Here is a 21542-nt window from a genome sequence, read left to right on the forward strand (position 1 = left end):
GTGTGTGTGTGTGTGTGTGTGTGTGTGTGTGTGAGAGAGAGAGAGTCTCCTCAAAACCCGCTCGCGCACAGAGGCTCGGGACATCAAAGCCAAAACTGGTTACAAAGTAACAGTCGCGGCACGTCATCAAAGTCGCTGCGGGAAACATCAGAACGCGGGAATCCCGCGTGTCCGCGCGCGCAACCACAGGAAAACACGGGAAAAGAGGAACTGACACGCGCCCGGTCATCACGTCCAGTTTCTGCGGCGGCTAGTGTTGCATTCGCTTGATGCCATGCAGATATAAAGCGTGTTCACTGAGTAGACAGACTCCACACACACACGGATTACTGATCTTTAGCCCGATCTACAGGCTTGTTGATCCAGAACAGGAACAAGAGTTTGACATCCTGTGTGTTTACAACGACATGGGGTGAGAGTCATATTCTTATTGATATGAACTTAAGAGACTTCAGCTGAACACAAACTTACGACAGTCTGCAACTATGCCAGATTGAAGACTTTAAATGGCTTTTAGACATCTGAGAACTGTTCATAAGCGAATGTTTAGTTGTTTACGTCAGTTCTGCATTAGGAAACGGTGCAATAATCTTGTCTAAATCTTAATCAATAATCTTAATCAATGTCCTGCAGTATGACAGCGTTTTAAACCATTATTATAGAATTGTATGCATGTTGTTTCATGAACTCCTGTTAAAAGTGACCTGCGAGAAAAAGCTAAAAGGGGATTTAACTTCATTTGCAACATCTCAAACACACACTTTTCCGATTTAACTGAACATTTAACATTTTAATCTTATTGAATGCAGAAAATGATATTTGCCGACCACCCATAAATCTCAGTTCAGCCAAAGAATCATCCTATCATCTTTCTAGGATATGCTTTATTAGTTATTGCAATTAATGCATGCATTGGTTTTGCTTAAAAAGAGTTTTGTTGATCAAGATTATTTTAAAAGGCCTTTGAGTTCTTGAACTTCATCCTCGTCCTTGACCCAAATATGTCATGCATTTTTTCCCCAGTATTAACAAAGTTGGGTTTATATGTTATTTGTGATCATTCTCTCATTTCTAATGGCAGAAGAAGACCCTCGTCTGTCCAGTAAGAATGTTTCCATTGCACAGAGAGAGGTAAGACATCATCAAGCTTCTCTGATCATTTCATATTTTTAAAAATTTTTTTATAATTATATATATATATATATATATTTTTTTTTTTTATCAAACCCTGGGGTGTTTTTGTGAATATGGGCCAGATTAGATGCATTGATCAAATCGTCAGTAATCAGTAACACCAATTTTAGAGAATCTTATTATCATTGCACAATATTTTAAACATTATTTTGCATTGTGCACAGTCAATTTAGACGATTATTTGTCATTTATGTCTCATAAGTTATGTATAAATCAGACAGATTGCTGTCTAGAGCATCAGCCAATAAAAAAATAAAATAACAGAAATGCACTTTGTGAAAATGGACAAGGCACCTGTTTTCCATACGACCCATTAATCCTGCTCTTAGCTGGACCTTTTCATGGGAATTATGGATCCTGCATGCATATATAAAGAGAAATTTCTTCGAGTACTGTGTTAATCTCTCGGAGAAATGACACCCCATCTCGGCTGCACAGAAAGGTCTTGGGATATTGTTTATGAAACAGCCGGTTTTGTTTTTTTCAGTTGCCATGACGACCGCACAATGTATGTTCTTTGGCGTCTGGCGTGTCCTTCTCCACGAGCTTCTGTTTGACCTTCAGGACGCCAGTAATGGGTTAAAGCGCTATATAGCAGTGTATTATAGAGACGGAAGCTTCATTAGTTGCTGTGATGCTGTCGGGTCAGAACCAGAACACGCCTGGCCTCATTTCTCTCTTATTACTCCAGTCTCTGTCCTTCAGATGATCCTTCTTTGTCTTAACATTTTATTCAACATTTTATTTGCGTTGTTATGCACGCCTGGTCTTGTTGTGAATGATTCATCATTAGTGCACATTATTCCAAAGAATATATTTATTTCTTATTTGAATATATTAATATATATATATATATATATGGAAGCCCTTTTCCAACACTCTTTCATAAATCTTAAAAATTATGATGACGTGTCGGAATTGACATAAAAAAATCGTAATTATGACTTTACAAAGTCATTACGAGATGAAGTTATAATGATGGCATTCTAAGTCTTTAGGACTAAAGTTGAAATAATATAAAATGTTGAAATTATGATATAAGTTATAACATACTAAATCAGATTTATGAGATAAATAAAAAAAATTATGAAGTTATAATTTCCACTTTTTATGTTGATTTCAATTTAATATGTCGTAACTTCTTATCTCATAATAATTAATTGAGTGTCATAAAAGTTCGAGTGTCAATTTCGACTTTTTATGAATATGTCATATGACGACTCATCCCATAATTTTGACTTTGTATGTCAAAGTTCAAATGTGTTGATTAATGACGTCGCGCACGTGGTGGAGTAATAACTACTTTTAATAAATCTGTTTGAGATCGAATTAACGCAAGATGTTTAGCTATGAATTATGGATATGACATCTGAGGAATATTTCAAATTTTTCTCAGTTATTTTGCTTTATTTCCAGATTCAGTCATAGACTCGTTCTTACACACTAGAGCTCGTTCACACATGCGCACTCTTCAGAAACTACGCTTTAAATCTCTTGACAAACTCAAAGATGTAAATGACATTTGTATGTATTCTAAATAAAAGACACGGATTGCACTGAATGTCAGATTGCTTATTTTGCTCAAGATAAGGATTTATTGAGTCCACATGTCATGCAAACTAGAAACTCTTCTTCTAACCACTAGATCTGTCGCTCCAAACACACAACTCTGCGATGCTGTGTGTGAGTGTTTCTGGAAACACACTCCTGAACGCACTATAGCGATATGATGATGAGTTCAGCCAAAGACAGTGTAAAGTTCTAGTTTGACTCTCTGGTGTTTCTCTGGTGTTGAGCCTGTGTAGTTTGATCATGTCTGTGGCGATCACAGGGGAGAGTTCAAGCTCTACGTGTGGATTCAGTTTCTCTGTAATCCTGCGTGTCGAATAAAGATGCAGCGCGAGCTTCGTTTCTCACTGACAGTTCCTCGTAGTTCCTCGTTACATAAACCAATCTGGAAAAACAAGGCAATTAGAGCTAAGATGCAAATGGCCAGCTAGAGGGTTCAGTGATCTCTGAAAACACACACACACACACACACACACACACACACACACACTGATGCACACATACATACATACACACACACAGACTCACACACACACTCACACTCTCACTCACACACACACACTCCCTCACACACACACACTCACACAGATACACACACACACTCACTCACTCACTCACTCACTCTCTCTCTCTCTCTCTCTCTCTCTCACACACACACACACACACACACACTCCCTCACACACTCAACTCACTTTCTCTCTCTCTCTCTCACTCACACACTCCCTCACACATTCACTCACTCTCTCTCTCTCTCTCTCTCACACACACTCACAAACTCCCACACACACACACACACACACACACACACACACACACACACACACACACACACACACACACACACACTCACTCACTCACTCACACACACACACACACAAACACACACACTCACTCACTCACTCACTCACTCACTCACTCACTTACACACACACACTCACTCACTCACTCACTCACTTACACACACTCACTTACACTAACGCACTCTCTCTCTCTCTCTCTCTCTCTCTCACACACACACACACACACACACACACACACACTCACACCAGTGTAGGATATAACAGTTAATGCTCTCGTTGGATTGTGTTTATGCGGACACAGTTTCCTCTGTTACACACAACATCCCATTTCGAATCGCTTCATTGCTGTACCGTAATCATGAAATACCATTTACAACACATTTATTGTCATAATGTGATGCATTTCCAGGTCAATCAGAAAAATGAATAATTCTATCCATGAGGAATTGATGTGATGGTGTAAAATGTGTTTTTATATATCTATCTCCTATTGAAGAAGTCTCTTCTTCTCCCCAAGGCTGCGTTTATTTAAAACAGTAAAAATAATGTTCACTATTAGCACACATTACCAGAGGGGAAAATAATTTTGCATTATAACAATACCAGGAGTCTGTGTCTGTTCTATCAGCAACACATTTGTCGACGCGTTGCAAACCACACTGACAGATTGGAGTGTGTGTGTGTGTGTGTGTGTGTGTGTGTGTGTGTGTGGTGTTTGGATCCAGAGATCTGTGGAATCTGTTTCCCGCTGAAAGTCATTAGCGCCAGTCGATCTCTCACGCTGGACTCGTTTACAGACCCTCGGCTCTGTGTGTGTGAGAGAGAGAGAGAGAGCTGGCGCGGATCAGGGCCCGTTGCTGGGGATCTGTGTGTCTGTGTGTGTGTGTGTGTGTGTGTGAGAGAGAGCTGGCGCGGATCAGGGGCCGTTGCTGGGGATCTGTGTGTGTGTGTGTGTGTGTGTGTGTGAGAGAGCTGGCGCGGATCAGGGGCCGTTGCTGGGGATCTGTGTGTGTGTGTGTGTGTGTGTGTGTGTGTGAGAGAGAGCTGGCGCGGATCAGGGGCCGTTGCTGGGGATCTGTGTGTGTGTGTGTGTGTGTGTGTGTGTGTGTGTGTGTGTGTGTGTGTGAGAGAGCTGGCGCGGATCAGGGGCCGTTGCTGGGGATCTGTGTGTGTGTGTGTGTGTGTGTGTGTGTGTGTGAGAGAGCTGGCGCGGATCAGGGCCCGTTGCTGGGGATCTGTGTGTCTGTGTGTGTGTGTGTGTGTGTGTGAGAGAGAGCTGGCGCGGATCAGGGGCCGTTGCTGGGGATCTGTGTGTGTGTGTGTGTGTGTGAGAGAGCTGGCGCGGATCAGGGGCCGTTGCTGGGGATCTGTGTGTGTGTGTGTGTGTGTGTGTGTGTGTGAGAGAGAGCTGGCGCGGATCAGGGGCCGTTGCTGGGGATCTGTGTGTGTGTGTGTGTGTGTGTGTGTGTGTGTGTGTGTGTGTGTGTGTGTGAGAGAGCTGGCGCGGATCAGGGGCCGTTGCTGGGGATCTGTGTGTGTGTGTGTGTGTGTGTGTGTGAGAGAGCTGGCGCGGATCAGGGGCCGTTGCTGGGGATCTGTGTGTGTGTGTGTGTGTGTGTGTGTGTGTGTGTGTGAGAGAGAGCTGGCGCGGATCAGGGGCCGTTGCTGGGGATCTGTGTGTGTGTGTGTGTGTGTGTGTGTGTGTGTGAGAGTGTGTGAGAGAGCTGGCGCGGATCAGGGGCCGTTGCTGGGGATCTGTGTGTGTGTGTGTGTGTGTGTGTGTGTGTGTGTGTGTGTGAGAGTGTGTGAGAGAGCTGGCGCGGATCAGGGGCCGTTGCTGGGGATCTGTGTGTGTGTGTGTGTGTGTGTGTGTGAGAGAGCTGGCGCGGATCAGGGGCCATTGCTGGGGATCTGTGTGTGTGTGTGTGTGTGTGTGAGAGAGAGCTGGCGCGGATCAGGGGCCGTTGCTGGGGATCTGTGTGTGTGTGTGTGTGTGTGTGTGTGAGAGAGCTGGCGCGGATCAGGGGCCGTTGCTGGGGATCTGTGTGTGTGTGTGTGTGTGTGTGTGTGTGTGTGTGTGTGAGTGAGAGAGAGCTGGCGCGGATCAGGGGGCGTTGCTGGGGATCTCTGTGTGTGTGTGTGTGTGTGTGTGTGTGTGTGTGTGTGTGTGTGTGTGTGTGTGTGTGAGAGAGAGCTGGCGCGGATCAGGGGCCGTTGCTGGGGATCTGTGTGTGTGTGTGTGTGTGTGTGTGTGAGAGAGCTGGCGCGGATCAGGGGCCGTTGCTGGGGATCTCTGTGTGTGTGTGTGTGTGTGTGTGTGTGTGTGTGTGTGTGTGTGTGTGTGAGAGAGCTGGCGCGGATCAGGGGCCGTTGCTGGGGATCTGTGTGTGTGTGTGTGTGTGTGTGTGTGTGTGAGAGAGAGCTGGCGCGGATCAGGGGCCGTTGCTGGGGATCTGTGTGTGTGTGTGTGTGTGTGTGTGTGTGTGTGTGTGTGTGTGTGTGTGTGTGTGTGTGTGTGTGTGTGTGAGAAAGAGAGAGAGAGAGAGAGAGAGAGAGTGTGTTGTGTGACAGATTGTATGTTAGTGTGCATCTGTGTGTCTGTGTGTGAGTGAGTGTGTGAGTCTGTGTGTTTTTGAGATTTTGGTGTGTGTACAATAATGCTAATCTCAAAATAGCCAAATATCAGATTTTTTATACCAAATACCGAACTATTATTTGATCATTTCTTTCACTGGAAGGATTGGTGACGTGTAAAGGTCTTTGAAACACACGCGGGTCTGACTCTGTAGGAGCTTGTGCTTTAAATCTCAAACCGAGACATTCACGCATGACTCACAGTGATTGACACGCTGGAGGGAGAAGAATGAAAGCAGGACTAATACTTCAACTCTTACTGAAGTCTTTAAGTCAGACCTCGAACACTATTAATAGTCTCTATAATAATCAGTGGGCAGGAATGAAATCTAGATGTTAGATTTACACAGATGCAACTTCTCATAATGTGAGCGACAGACAGGGAGGATGGGAATGATGATGTATTTCTGTAAAGGGCATTATGGGAAGAGGATCATCTTTCAGCGATACCCATCCTCCCGCTCTAGTGATGCGTTGCATTAAGATTATTGCATTTCTGAAACGCAACCCTTCCTAGATCCTCTTCCGGATTTCAACTTTTAGATTCACATCATGATCTGTGCACATATTCATCTGCCATATATATTAAATATTGCATGTAAAATATGCTAAATATTACATTCTGTCTGATGTCCATCTAATTTGACCTGCATTTAGGGATGATTTTATTTGTATATATATTTTGGGTATTTGTCTAATTAAATAGGCATGCATTTGCAATATGCAGACATTTCCAGAACACAAATCTGAACATTGGATACAAAATTATTGTTTAATTTATAATTTTTTTGGGTCTGTATAGGTTTAAATTATAATTTTTAATAAAGGCTGAGTATTTAAGAATTTTAAAAAGTGATATTTTAATCTTTACAGGAATTTAAATATTATAATAATATACTGTGTGTGTATATGTATATATGTGTATATATATGTATGTATACAAATATACAAATGTATTATAAATATTATTGTTATTATAATTTATACACACATATTTACACACTTACATTTATTATATATATATATATATATATATATAATAAATGTAAGTAAATATTAAAAAGACTGAAAATAATATAAAATCAATATTATGTATTACATTTTTTCATGTGTAATAATAATAATAATAATATTTATTAGAATGTATATTAAGTGTGTATGTACGGTATATGTGTGAATAAATGTGTATATATGTAATAATAACAATACCAATATTATAAACACATTTTATTATAGATAAATACATAAATAGACACAGATGTATTATATATAGATGCATAGATAAAAAAATAAATATATATATATATATATATATATATATATATACACATTTATATATATATATATATATATATATATATATTTATATATTTTTTTATATATAAATGAATAAAAGATTGAAACGAATTATGATCAATATTATATATTATTAAATTGTTTCATGTGTAATAATAATAATATTTATTAGTGTGTATATATATGTATGGTATGCTATATGTTTTCAGTTGTATTACTCTGTTGTTGTTTGAACACACACACACACACACGCACACACACACACACTCATTGTACTGTGTGTGTGTCGTAGGGAACAGCCGATCTACAGCACACGAGCTCATGTGTTCCAGATCGATCCCGGCACCAAACGCAACTGGATCCCGGCCAGCAAACATGCGGTCACCGTCTCCTTCTTCTATGACGCTAACAGACACGCGTACCGCATCATCAGCGTGGGGGGGACCAAGGTGAGACGCTTTCTCTAGTTCACAACCGGTTCGGTCTGTAGGCCGATGGAATCTGTGGTGAGTTTCACTGTTATAAGTTCTGTGATCAACACAGGTTTTGTGTCAGATATTCCCCAACACACACCAGACTCAAGCTAAACTGGGCTTTTCATCACGGTTTATACGTAAGGGATAATGTAGTGCGAGGCGGTTGTTATAGCGAACACAACCCCGACAGGCTGATCAGGACCCCGACGCTATTCGCTATAACAACCGCCTCGCCCTACATTATCCCGCTTATTACATTCCGCTTATTAAGTCAAGTCAAGTTTATTTGTATAGCGCTTTTCACAATACAGATTGTATCAAAGCAGCTTCACTGTATTAAATTAAAATAATACAACAAAGTTTGTTTCAAGAGGAATTTATTGATTGATAAAATTAAATTAAATATCCCCAAAATATCCCCAACTGAGCAAGCCAAAGGCAACAGTGGCAAGGAACCGAAAAACTCCATCAAGTGACCTAATGGTGTCCTAAAACTCCATCAAGTGACCTAATGGTGTCCTAAAACTCCATCAGGTGACCTAATGGAGAAAAAAAAAACCTTGGGAGAACCCAGGCTCAGTCGGGGGCCAGTTCTCCTCTGGCATTTATGAGCTAGAGGCCGGATTGTAGTTTGAACTGTAGGATTATATGAATGCCTGGCTGAAGAGATGCGACTTTAATCTAGTTTTAAACTGGGAGAGCGAGTCTGAGCAACGAACAGTATCAGGAAGACTATTCCAGAGTTTTGGAGCCAAATGTGAGAATGCTCTCCCTCCTTTGGTGGTTCTGGATATCCTAGGTATGACCAAAAGCCTTGAATTTAGTGATCTTAAAGAGCGCGATGGATTATAGGGCGATAGAAGATCCGTTAAATAGACTGGAGCTAAGCCGTTTAGGGCTTTATAAGTCAGTAGCAATACCTTATAATTAATACGGAGCTTTATAGGTAACCAATGCAGTGATGATAAAATCGGTGTTATATGATCATATTTTCTTGATCTCGAATTATTACAATAATTTGACACAAAATATTGATTTAAAAAAGGAGTTTATTGATTTAAAAACGATTGTATTGCTTCCGCTAAAGAAAATAGTCCGTTCCGTCTCTACGGTTAGAATCCTGCGTCCATAGCAACGCTCTGTTTTTCATGGCAACGGTGTGTTATGCTTAGCAGCGTCTGTTATCAAGAAATAACACATCGCATTCTACACTGGAATTCAACCAAGCCATGTAATAAATATATATATATATATATATATGAGTTATACATGAAATTTTAACAATGGTCCGTTCTTGTGTTAGGACAGCTTTGATGGAACTTTTTTCAGAATCAGAATCAGAAGAATCAGAAAGAGCTTTATTGCCAAGTGTGCTTGCACCCACAAGGAATTTTTCTTGGTACTGAAGCTTCCAGTGCACATATACAAATACAAATACAACAAGAAACATAGTAATACAAATTCTAAGAATAAAATATATTAAAAAAAATTAAAATAGTATAAAAGTAAAAAAAGTAGGGTCACAGTTGGGTTTAGTCCGAATAAACATTTACAGATTATGAACATATTTACAGTATTTTGAGTAGTATGAATAATATAAATATAAATATCACCTGAGTTAGAGAATAAAAGTGATCCACTTCAAATGTTGACTACTGTATATAAATGAACTAATTTAATATGTTTAACCCTTATCAACCCTTTCAGTCTTTAAAAACGTTTCCTGAAAGTTTGAGTTAGAATAGTTTGATTTTAACCACAATGAGGATGTGAAAGCAAGTAGTAAATTAGTCTAACGTTACCCGTTTAAACCTCTTCATTTAGACACCTGTTAGCAACCGCTTTTGTTTTTTCTTTAAACAAGTAAAAGCTTTAGAAAAAAATCATAAGAGGGGGTATTACTGATGTATGATGAAAAAACGTAAACGTTTGAGCTAGGCCTTTTTTTTAAGCATTTAATGTCCCCCTATAGTCAATAATTGCATCCCTTAAAGCTCATCTTTGATCACCAAATTTTAAACATTTAAAAGTCATGCTTCATGCTTTAAAATATCTTGAATGTAACTCGACACCCTTGCCTCATTTAGTATGCGCGGTTCTATGAATATGCAAATGAGCCCCGCCTCCACTCACTCACTCAGCTCAGAGATCCACTGGTTGACGATCACACGTTGATCTGATTGGTTACAAGGTAGTTTGTGACGTCAGAAACACCAGCGATTTCAAAGCGTGTGTTTGAGACTGTCTTTGGTTCACTGCAGTTTTAAGGAGGAAATACTCAGCAATGCTGTCGACTTATGAATTTACACATGCTTTGTCTTAAAACACATTAAAAACACCACATAGACACATAAACTACATTAAAAGCTGGATTTTCACCACAGGGGGACTTGACCTATTAATAAACCCATAGACTTCAGGACGACAGAACCGAAAGTGCTAAAATGCAAACTTGTTTCCGGGGTTTGGCCTTTAAAAACTCATCATCCGTGCAGCACTCTATAACTCAGAAATGTAGTATATTAGACTATACAGTGTGTATGTATATATATATATATATATATACAGTATATAAATAAGATATATTGGATATACAGTATGCAAACCTCTACAGACAGTCAGACATAAGAATGTCTCCTGGAGATCAAGCACATTTGCAGATTAGTGGTATGTTTGCATTAGGACATTATTACCATATTACTCATACAGTATGCATTCTGCACTGTGCACAGCTATTCTCTGTTTATTGAATATGCCTGGATGGCCTGTGACAATTGCCCAAATGTTCTGTATACAGCTGAGCACACACTGTGAGATACTCCATCTTCACTTTGCACGGTCACAGATCAACTGCAAGCAAGAAATGTGATTTCTAACAATTTTTTTACACAAAATTGGCTTAAAGTTGATAACTGCACTTCACTCACTGAACGTAACATGCAACGTGAAGTCATACTATATTCACAGAGGCGTACTAGAAATATATGCATTTTTACATTTATGCATTTATCCATTGCATTTGATCAGGTCATGCATTCCCTGGGAATCAAACCCATGACTTTGTCATTTCTAGCTCAGTTTAGCTCAGTTGAGTTCAGTGTTGATTCGGTTCAGCTCTACAGAAGACAATAGTGTCATTATTCAGTGCAAGTCGTTTCCAATTTTGTTCTCATCTGATAGTGTCAGTGCGGTTAAATCGATAATATTACTGAATATTAATTTGTCCTTTAAACCTCTTTTGACATTTAGACCTTTTGATAGTCAAGACGAAGATTGTTGTTGATGTCACTCATTTTTATTCATCACGGTGAAAATGGAAGCTCATATTGACTGCATTGCACTGTGGGAAATGGTTTTGCATTGGTATTCTCTGGATTTATATATATAAGTCTATGCACATTTTCATCATGGCCCTTGTGATAAAGAAGAACACTTTCACATGCTTTTAAAAAGAGCATTCATTGCAAAAAATAATATTCTTTAGTGCAAATTGAATGCAATGTTTTCTGTGTACCTAATCGCAAGTTATTTACAATTAAATTAAAATGTATTATAGTTTAAATCTATATTAGTTCAACTTAAGTTAAAAGTTAAAAGAAATCTTTATATGTAACTTCATAATTACTTCTATTGTCTTTGTACTGACAAGCAGAAATATATTTCAGTGTGATTTCTATTGAAACGCGTGTCACGTATTTAAATAATTACACATTTGTAATAAAGTAGATTTAAAATACATTAACGTGTACTTACAAATAACAGTTATTGTTATAATCAAGGACTACATGTGCTTTAGTATGTTAGTTAACACATCATAATAAGTTTACGTCTATAAGGCTCACTGAAGAGCTGTGAAACCTACAGCATTATTTAATGTGTTGATGTAATTTCCACTGAAAGAGGAAGAAGGGGCGGGGCATATCGAACAGCTCCTCCCCTTTTTTAAATAGCCAATAGTGTTTCGTTTACATCACAGCTCGACCAGAGCTGTTGAGTTCAGTAAAGCCGCAGTTTCCTCCTAATCTCCTCCATATCACTGTAAAATACAGAATTATGTGTAGAATTCAAATGGGTCTGATACGTTTTCTGGTCTGCGGCGACTCGATCACATGATCCGCTCTGTGTGTCGTGTCTCTGGACTGAAGCCGCGGCGGTTCACGAGACACTAACGTGAAACCAGACTTCATTCACTCCAATGGAAAGCATATATACACTGTCAATCGTTCCCTATCCCCTATATAGTGCACTTTCACCATGTAGAAAACAGTAAATGTGTGAACAAGTGACCGATTTCAGCCGCAGCTTCAGTGTCTGTTTATAATGTAGGGGGCGGAGCTACACTCTAGAGAGCATTTGATTGGACAGAAAATCTGAGAAGCTGAAGTGCCGAGTGATGTCATCACAATCATTGATTCATATTGACGGAAGTTAGAGACTAAATTTTGAACGCTTATATCTTCTAAATGCAAATTTTGTCATTGTTTTGAAGCACCTTTGCTTATAGATAACAGTAATGCTAACATATTCATACTAAAAGCCAAAAAACTTCAATTTTGATTTCATGGGGACTTTAAAGCATGGCAAAAGATTATTAAAACATAAAGTAAACATTTAATTTGACATTATTACAAAGTGCACTTTTTTTTTTTTTAAGTGTACTTAAGTCAAGGTTGTGTGCTCTATAAGTGCACTTAAGTAGCCTTTTATGTCATTAGTAGTATATTATGTGCAATATGTTTTTTATGCTTTTAAGATTTGAAGTACACTACAAGTGCACATTCAATGCATTTCTTTTCAACAAGGGGGTTTAATGCATGTGGAAAGATGTGCTTGTTATAATGCACATACTGTATACTAGCAGCACCCCTTGTAAACGTACCGAAGGTTTTGCAGAAATGCTCAGTGCACTGATTCAACATGCCAGGAAATCCATCCGAAAATGTGGTGGTGTAACGTAATAAACATCAACCTTTCTGATGCTGTTTATTGAGTCGATGTGATTAGGGCCGGAACGAAATACTCCCCACGAGAGGATTTACGCAGAAGAGAAGGTTAATAGCTCAACACCTGATATCAGAGGGAATGAGACGCCTCTTAAAGGAGAGCTCAGAGTAATGCATCAGTGCAAGAGCTACAAGACTCGCATCCGCTCGGGATAATCGATCGATACTCATTGATGGAGCGCATCAGAGCTGTCTCACCGATCGAAAGACAGCGGTTCACAGACGACCTTGAGCGGTGTGAGATCAGACACGGTAGTCTCTAATGCTGCGTCTCAATTCGCCTACTTATACTACGCCCTAAAAGTATGTACTCTCTTTGTGAAGAAAAAGTAGATACTTTTGAGACTCTTCTATTCTATATCTATATATATATATATATATATATATATATATATATATAATGTATAAAAAAAAAAGTTGAATGTAACTCGACACCCTTGCCTCATTTAGTATGCGTGGTTCTATGAATATGCAAATGAGCCCCGCCTCCACTCACTCACTCAGCTCAGAGATCCACTGGTTGACGATCACACGTTGATCTGATTGGTTACAAGGTAGTTTGTGAGGTCAGAAACACCAGCGATTTCAAAGCGTGTGTTTGAGACTGTCTTTGGTTCACTGCAGTTTTAAGGAGGAAATACTCAGCAATGCTGTCGACTTATGAATTTACACATGCTTTGTCTTAAAGCGTATTAAAAACACCACATAGACACATAAACAACATTAAAAGCTGGATTTTCACCACAGGGGGACTTTTTATTTATTTTTTATGTTTTAGTACAGTCAAAGAAATTACATACAACACATTTAAACCATGCTTTCTCAAGCCAACATGAGTCTTTCTTCACTGCGTCACACTTTCGCTTTACTGATTTGCTTTCTTATAATGTTTAGATGAATATTAGGGACAAAAAACGCTCCATATTGAATTAAACTGAAAGTAGATCGACTGAAATCGTATTTTGTTGTAAAACATACTCCAGTAATCTTTTTGTTTTCACAGTTCAAGTTTGATCCGGACAGTTTGCTTCGGAGCACTGAAGATTAGAAACTTGTTCTGCTGTTGCATTAGTATTCAACGTCACTCAGTCTGATCTCTCTATTACAGTGATATCAGCATTCATTTTAAACTCATGATTGTTTGCTCACCAAAGCCTCTAAATCTCAGTTGTGCGTGGATTACTGGAGCGTCTCGACTTCATCCAACACCTCTAAACTGACCCACATTTGGACTGAGGATGACCTCACTGTCACGAGTCCAGTTATGGTAATCTGTGATCACATGACTCCTGCTGTCAGGAGGAACAGGGGTCATTAGAGAACAAGAGAGAATAAAACAGTAAGCCATGACAGACTGTGTGTTACGACCTACAACACCTTTACCATGGTGAACAAACTCTTTTATGAAACAGCAATATGACGAAAGATCCAGTTCAGTTAAGATGCATTTAATAGGCTAATATTAAGGCTATCAATATATATATATATTTATATTTATATATATATTTATTAGTGCTGTGCAACGATTAATAGCGATAAATCCAAAATAAAAGTTTGTTTACATAATATATGTGTGTGTACTGTGTATAATTATGTTGTATAATTTTCTTCTCAGGCCGATAACGATAATATTAAAAATCAACACATATCGGCCGATACCGACATGGTGGCCGAAATATCGTGCATCCCTACATAATTTATTAGAATTCTGACAAAATATTAATTGCTGCAGTCTATTTAAAAAAATATATATTTAATTGGAATTATAAAAAAGAAAAAAATGTTTTAATGAATGATTCAATGACTCACTCATAAAGACTTCACTTGTTTCATTACTGGATGATTCAGTGTTTTTAAATGAATCTCTTGAATGAATGATTCAATGACAATTTTTTTTTTTTTTCAGTTTGCGTTTTACAGTCACTTGTCGCCACCTACTGGTGTAACAATGTAATGAAACAATCTTTATTTTTACTTTATTTTGATCGCTACCGTAGACATTAGTGTTCATATCCAAACTATAAACTTGTATCTCAGTACTTCTGTGATAATATGAATATTGTTTACAGATATAATGATACTGTTTCATATCTATACATGACGACTGGACTGGTCTCTCGGGGTCAGAACGCAGATCTGAATGTTCGCTGTGATTGTGCTTGTGAAACGTTTGATAAACATCTAGTCAAATCGTTGTCATTTAGGAATAAGATTGCATTGGTTTTTACTGTATTTTTATTTTACTGTAAATTGATTTAAAGACATAACTCTCCAGTTTTTTTGTAAACCTCATTTAAAAGCATCTCTAGTTGCATTGTTGTTTCATCATGCTGGCTTTGGTCATGAAGCCTGTAAGTGTTTTAAAGTGAATTAAAGTCTACAGTAATGGACATGGACGTGTCTCACATTATATCATTCACATTGTGTGAATCTGTTGGTTGAAGCACACTATGATAATGTGCATGTTTGTACAGCTTTATTGGTTTCTTCAGATTTTGATCAAAACCATGGGGCATTTTAGATCCTTATAATACCTTCAACATGGCATTAAAGTGTTTAACTTCTCGAAATACTCTAGAATTCGTGTTTTACATTCTCTCAAGGGTCGTAAGTGTGGCTGTTAACCTGAAAGATTACGATCTCTATTCAAAGCTGCATGAAACACTTGTGCTACACTGTTTTTATTTATTAATATTTATGCACCTGCATTTGTTTATACACACTCACTGTTCAAATACTGTCCCAAACTGCTGATTACCACAAAAAAATAATAGCAACAGTTTGTAAAAACAAGCATAATCGTGTTGACAGTATTGCAGTTTCAATGCTGGTTTATTTGGGGTGAAATGTTGTGGTTAAAAATATGTAATTTGAGACATATTTTCTATTGTTGTGTGCTTTTCTCATTTTTATTAGTTTTTTTAAATATCTATATAGTTTTAGTTTTAGTTAATATTTCAACATGAAGTTAAATTAAATGAAAATGAGAAATGTTGCCTTCCTTTATGGAGTTTTCTCAATGTATTATTACTTGCATTCTTGCACGTATTGTGTAAAAGTTACTGAATTTTATGCTTTTATACATTTTTAACTTGTTTTGAACCCAGAATATTCTTTTAAATGGTTGCTTATTCAGAACTATCTGATACATAGTGTTTTTTAGTGATTGACATCTTCTCTCTCGGCAGGCGATCATCAACAGCATGATCAGCCCCAACATGACGTTCACTAAGACGTCTCAGAAGTTCGGTCAGTGGGCCGACAGCAGAGCCAACACGGTCTACGGCCTCGGATTCGCCACGGAGAATCAGCTGCACCAGGTGTGGACGTCAGGACAATAATGTCTGCTTTAATGGCCTGTTCACAGATGATACATTGTCCCTGGTAGACCTGAAACATGCTCTGTGCAAGTGCATGGATGTAAACACTTGAGATGAGATTAAAAAACAACATAATGCAGTTTTACACAGACATGTTTGCAAGTACTTGCATCACCCCTTCTATAATACTGCATTGTGTGGGTTTTTTGTTGCAGTTTGCTGAGCGTTTTAAGGAGGTGAGGGAAGCTGCACGCATGGCCAGAGAGAAATCACAGGACAAGATGGAGCTGAGCTCTGCCGCTCTCAGTATCGCAGCTCCTCAGGTGTGACATCAGCTCTTTTGTGTGCAATATGTGCATAAGCAGGTGAAAAAAGCACACTGACTTAAACTGAAGTAATCTAAATTCAGAATTCTACTTGCTGCACTTTAGCAGCTGCATAGCAACGCCCTGGCAACCACCCAACATTCTAGCAAGCTGGCAGTGCATTGAAGCTGCTCCTTAGCAACCACATAGCAGCAACCTAAGAACCACTTGCAACACTTTAGCAGCTGCATAGCAACGCCCTGGCAACCACCCAACATTCTAGCAAACTGGCAATGCATTGAAGCCGCTCCTTAGTAACCACTTAGCAGCAACCTAAGAACCACTTGCAACACTATAGCAGCTGCATAGCAACGCCTTGGCAAATGCCCAACATTCTAGCAACCTGTCAATGCAGTGAAGCCACTCCTTAGCAACCACATAGCAACATTCTGATTCCTAACAACTACTCACAACACTTCAGCAACTGCATAGCAACGCCCTGGCAACCACCCAACATTCTTACAGCCTGGCAATGCATTGAAGCCACTCCATAGCAACCACATAGCAACATTCTAACAACCACACACAACACTTCAGCAGCTGTATAGCAACACCCTGGCAACCACCCAACATTCTTACAGCCTGGCAATGCATTGAAGCCACTCCTTAGCAACCACATAGCAACATCTTAACAACTACTCACAACACTTCAGCAGCTGCATAGCAACGCCCTGGCAACCACCCAACATTCTAACAGCCTGGCAATGCATTGAAACCACTCCTTAGTAACCACATATCAACATCCTAACAACCATTCACAACACTTCAGCAGCTGCATAGCAACGCCCTGGCAACCACCCAACATTCTTACAGCCTGGCAATGCATTGAAGCCATTCCTCAGAAACCACATAGCAACATCTTAACAACCACTCACAACACATCAGCAGCTGCATAGCAACGCCCTGGCAACTGCACAGAACACCCTAGTTTTGCACAGGCAAACATGATTCATTTTCTCACAGTTTCTGCTTTGTTTCTCACAGATAGTTTGTGTCTGTGGTAAACGAAGAGTTACTGTAATCCTAGACCCACCTCACGAGAGAGAGAGAGAAAGAGAGAGAGAGAGAGAGAGAGAGAGAGAGAGAAAGAGCGCAGGATGAGCTGGGTCATTCGTCTCACTGGGAAGTGAGAGGAGAACTAGGACAGTGATAAAATTATCCGGAGCTGTCCTGTTCACTCTCTGCCAGCGTCTGTCTTCTCGAATGATGCTCTTCTTTTCAGGTCAACAGGCTGTTGAAGTGACGCAGACCTCTCGACCGCCCGTTTGTTCTGACATTCACACTGAATTCTGCTCGATGTGCTTCAGTTTCGCTTTTGTCAGCATCCGTTCTCATCGTGTCGGATCTGAGAGGAGCAGAATGCGATTGTCAGTCCAGTTTTATAGTGTTAAACATGGTTACGTTCACACACAGTTTGGTTATAAACCAGAGTGACATCTGCAATCTAGAGCCAATCAAGATTCCACATCTGAATTCTGTAATACTAGCAATGAAATAAGAATTCTGACTAAATTAAAAGATTAAATCTTTAATATATATACTAAAATTAAAATACAAACACACATACATATACACAGTATATACATATTATATAAACAAACTTTTATATTTGATGCGATTAATCGTTTTTTGTCAGCACTAATTATATATTTATATATATTATTTCATTTAAGTATATTAGTTGACTTAAATATTGACTATCAAGTTAGGTAGTTTATTTTAATATTTTCTGTTTTCATTTTAATTTTGAACGTTTTGTCATTTTTATTAGTTGTTTATTTAAAAAAAAGATGTCTATTAATATTTATTTCAGTTTGAGTTATTTTAGTATTTTTAGTACATTCGAAGTAAATGAAAATGCGAGATGTTGCATTGGCAACTGAGCTAAGTTTCTTATATATATATATATATATATATATATATATATATATTGTATAATAAAATAGTTTTAGTTAACTATAATAACCCTGAAGCCGGTCGATATATATTTAATTTAAAAGGATTTATTTCACATAAACGCATGCTTTAATTTAAACAGTGTTTTTTACAGCTAAAACAAATTGATATACTTTAAAAATGAAAACATGATGTATTTATTTGAAATAAATTGGATAATATATTTTCAAGTGCTACAATGCCTCCAATACTGACTTATAACAATATTTTGATCTAGTGTTTAATGAATTTGAATGGCACTAAATGTTTCTTACACCAGAAGTGTGTTGAATGTGATAGATGTGGTCTTCCCTCCTCATGATGAGTGATGTAAATGCCTGTATGTTTTATCGTTTTCTCTCATGCTTTGGATCCGGACGCTGTCAGTTCTCTCAGGTGAGTTTGACATTGGCTCACAGATTTCTGCACAGGGGTTCAGGGATATTAGCAGACGCTGTTGATGTCGTAAAGGGGGTTTGTGCTTTATCACACTATAACACACACATCACGTGTCCCATGAGCTCCACAATCAGTGACTCCCACGGTGAACCCTGTAGCATCATCTGCACTGCAGAAATCTGCTCATTTTTACATTCGCCATGAACTAGTTAAATTTCATACTTCTGCTCATTATAGTGAATTTGCTCTTTTTTTTTTATAACAAGGCTAATTCATTCGAAAAAGTTTGTTCTGCTGAACTGCTTGCCCTCAGAGAAGAGAAGACATGCTGCTGTTATTATGATTCAAGATTACGAGACAGGAATTTAACAACAAATAATGTTAAAAATGTTTTAAAGTGACGTTGGTATATTGTACTTACAACTACATGTACTTACTGTAGAGTTACGGTTAAGGTTTGGTTCAGGGTTAGTTACTGGTATAATAGTAAGTGCATGTAATGTGGTAACATGTAACTACGTCAACTTAAAATTAAGTGTTACCAAAAAATATAATGATGTGCACAGATAAATCATTTATAATAAATACTGCAATATTCCATAAAAAATAAAATTAAAAAAATTGTCTGTTTTGATTTCTTGGGGACTTTAATGGTAGATTCTTTCACCCATATTATAACTAAACATGGGGTTACATTCTTGAAAAGTAGCATATATATATATATATATATATACAGTACAGGCCAAAAGTTTGGACACATTACTATTTTTAATGTTTTTGAAAGAAGTTTCTTCTGCTCATCAAGCCTGCATTTATTTGATTAAAATAATTGGTTTTCAATTTATTATACTTTAAATTATCATTTATTTCTGTGATGCAAAGCTGAATTTTCAGCATCATTACTCCAGTCTATCACATGATCCTTTAGAAATCATTCTAATATTCTGATTTATTATGAGTGTTGGACACAGTTCTGCTGCCTAATATATTTGATGAATAAAAGGTTAAAAAGAACTGCATTTATTCAAAATAAAAAAATATTTTCTAATAATATAAATCTTCTGTACTATCACTTTTTATCAATTTAACACATCCTTGCTGAATTAAAGTATTGATTTATTTCAAAAAAAGAAAGAAAAAAAAATGACTGACCCCAAATGACTGACCAGTAGTGTATATTGTTGTTACAAAAGATTTCTATTTTTAAAACATTTGCTTTTTTTTTTTTTTATTACTTTTTATTCATCAAAAAAAAAAAAAAAAGTATCACAGGTTATGAAAAAATATTAGGCAGCAGAACTGTTTCCAACTTTGATAATGAATCATCATATTAGAATGATTTCTAAAGGATCATGTGATAGACTGGAGTAATGATCCTGAAAATTCAGCTTTGCATCACAGAAATAAATGATAATTTAAAGTATAATAAATTGAAAACCAATTATTTTAAATTGTAATAATATATCACAATATTAAAAAAAAAAATCTGTATTTTTGATCAAATAAATGCAGGCTTGATGAGCAGAAGAAACTTCTTTCAAAAACATTAAAAATAGTAATGTGTCCAAACTTTTGGCCTGTACTGTGTATATATATAAAATGTTAAAAAAGTAAGCATATGTAAGCTTAAGGTTGCCTACAATGATTGTATGAGGATTATATAAATAAAACCGAGGTGGAGAAGTGCAAATAACCTAATTTGTATGTCAAGAGTAAAAACCTTAAAGGCTTTACTGAGAAATTTGATGTATAAATGTATTTGTCGGCTGGATAATTCACAGAATGCTATTATTATGCTGTTGTCAAACCCTGAGCTAAGTGTGGTGCGATATCAGTCATCTGTGAGAAAGTATTGGCATAATTGTCTATTTAAAATGTTTTGTATTGAATGTAATTTTGGACCTTGAGTCTGGAAATAAAATTGAATTGAATATATAACATTTTAATTATTTATTATGTACAAGTAAAAAGTAATGAGTTATTTATTGTCGCTCTATGTGTATGTGTATATATACACACATACACACACACACACACACACACAATAAGTGATTTATACATTTATAATTTTATTACATTATTGACTAAATTCTGGTATTATCACTCAGTTATGATTACTCATGTTGCCTTGTTCAGTTTTGTGACTTGTAAATTCTTATTATCATATAATAGTGTATTATTACAATTATAATATAGCAATATTGGTATCCTGTGACAGATTTCGTTCATAATATGCCAACATGATAAAAAAAATGAGCATTGTCACATGCAAAAAACCATTCACATCACACAAGTTCAGTATCAATAGTAATTCATAGGGACACACATCGATATATGATGATAATCTGAGCTGCTTAGTCAATTTATTGTTTTTCTATTAATGTAATATTATGTTTAACTCAGTTGTCTGACAGGCTTCAAGGTAAATCCTTTAAACACAGTGTGAGCCAGACAGACGCTGAGCTGTCGGTGTGTGTCTGGATTCATGTGATAATGGTTTTCTTGTGTGTGTGTGTGTGTGTGTGTGTGTGTGTGTGTGTGTGTGTGTTA

At 37.6% G+C, this 21542-nt stretch overlaps 1 protein-coding gene across 2 annotated transcripts in view; it reads left to right on the forward strand.

Moving 5' to 3' along the window:
* LOC309501132 (homer protein homolog 3) overlaps positions 1-21542 on the forward strand; it is a 40055-nt gene continuing 18513 nt past the window's right edge. The window contains exons 1-5 of one of the 2 annotated variants that reach the window (XM_082173171.1): positions 1-412; positions 1082-1131; positions 7787-7943; positions 16162-16293; positions 16509-16616. In XM_082173171.1, coding sequence (XP_082029297.1) covers positions 1109-1131; positions 7787-7943; positions 16162-16293; positions 16509-16616 — 420 coding nt within the window. In that variant the 5' untranslated portion in view covers positions 1-412; positions 1082-1108. Of the gene's footprint in view, positions 413-1081; positions 1132-7786; positions 7944-16161; positions 16294-16508; positions 16617-21542 lie in introns of those variants that run through there. The other variant, XM_082173172.1, reaches the window with a different exon arrangement.

This window comes from Leuciscus leuciscus (genome assembly GCF_965113295.1).
Source record: "Leuciscus leuciscus genome assembly, chromosome: 6".
NCBI classification, from domain to species: Eukaryota; Metazoa; Chordata; class Actinopteri; order Cypriniformes; family Leuciscidae; genus Leuciscus; species Leuciscus leuciscus.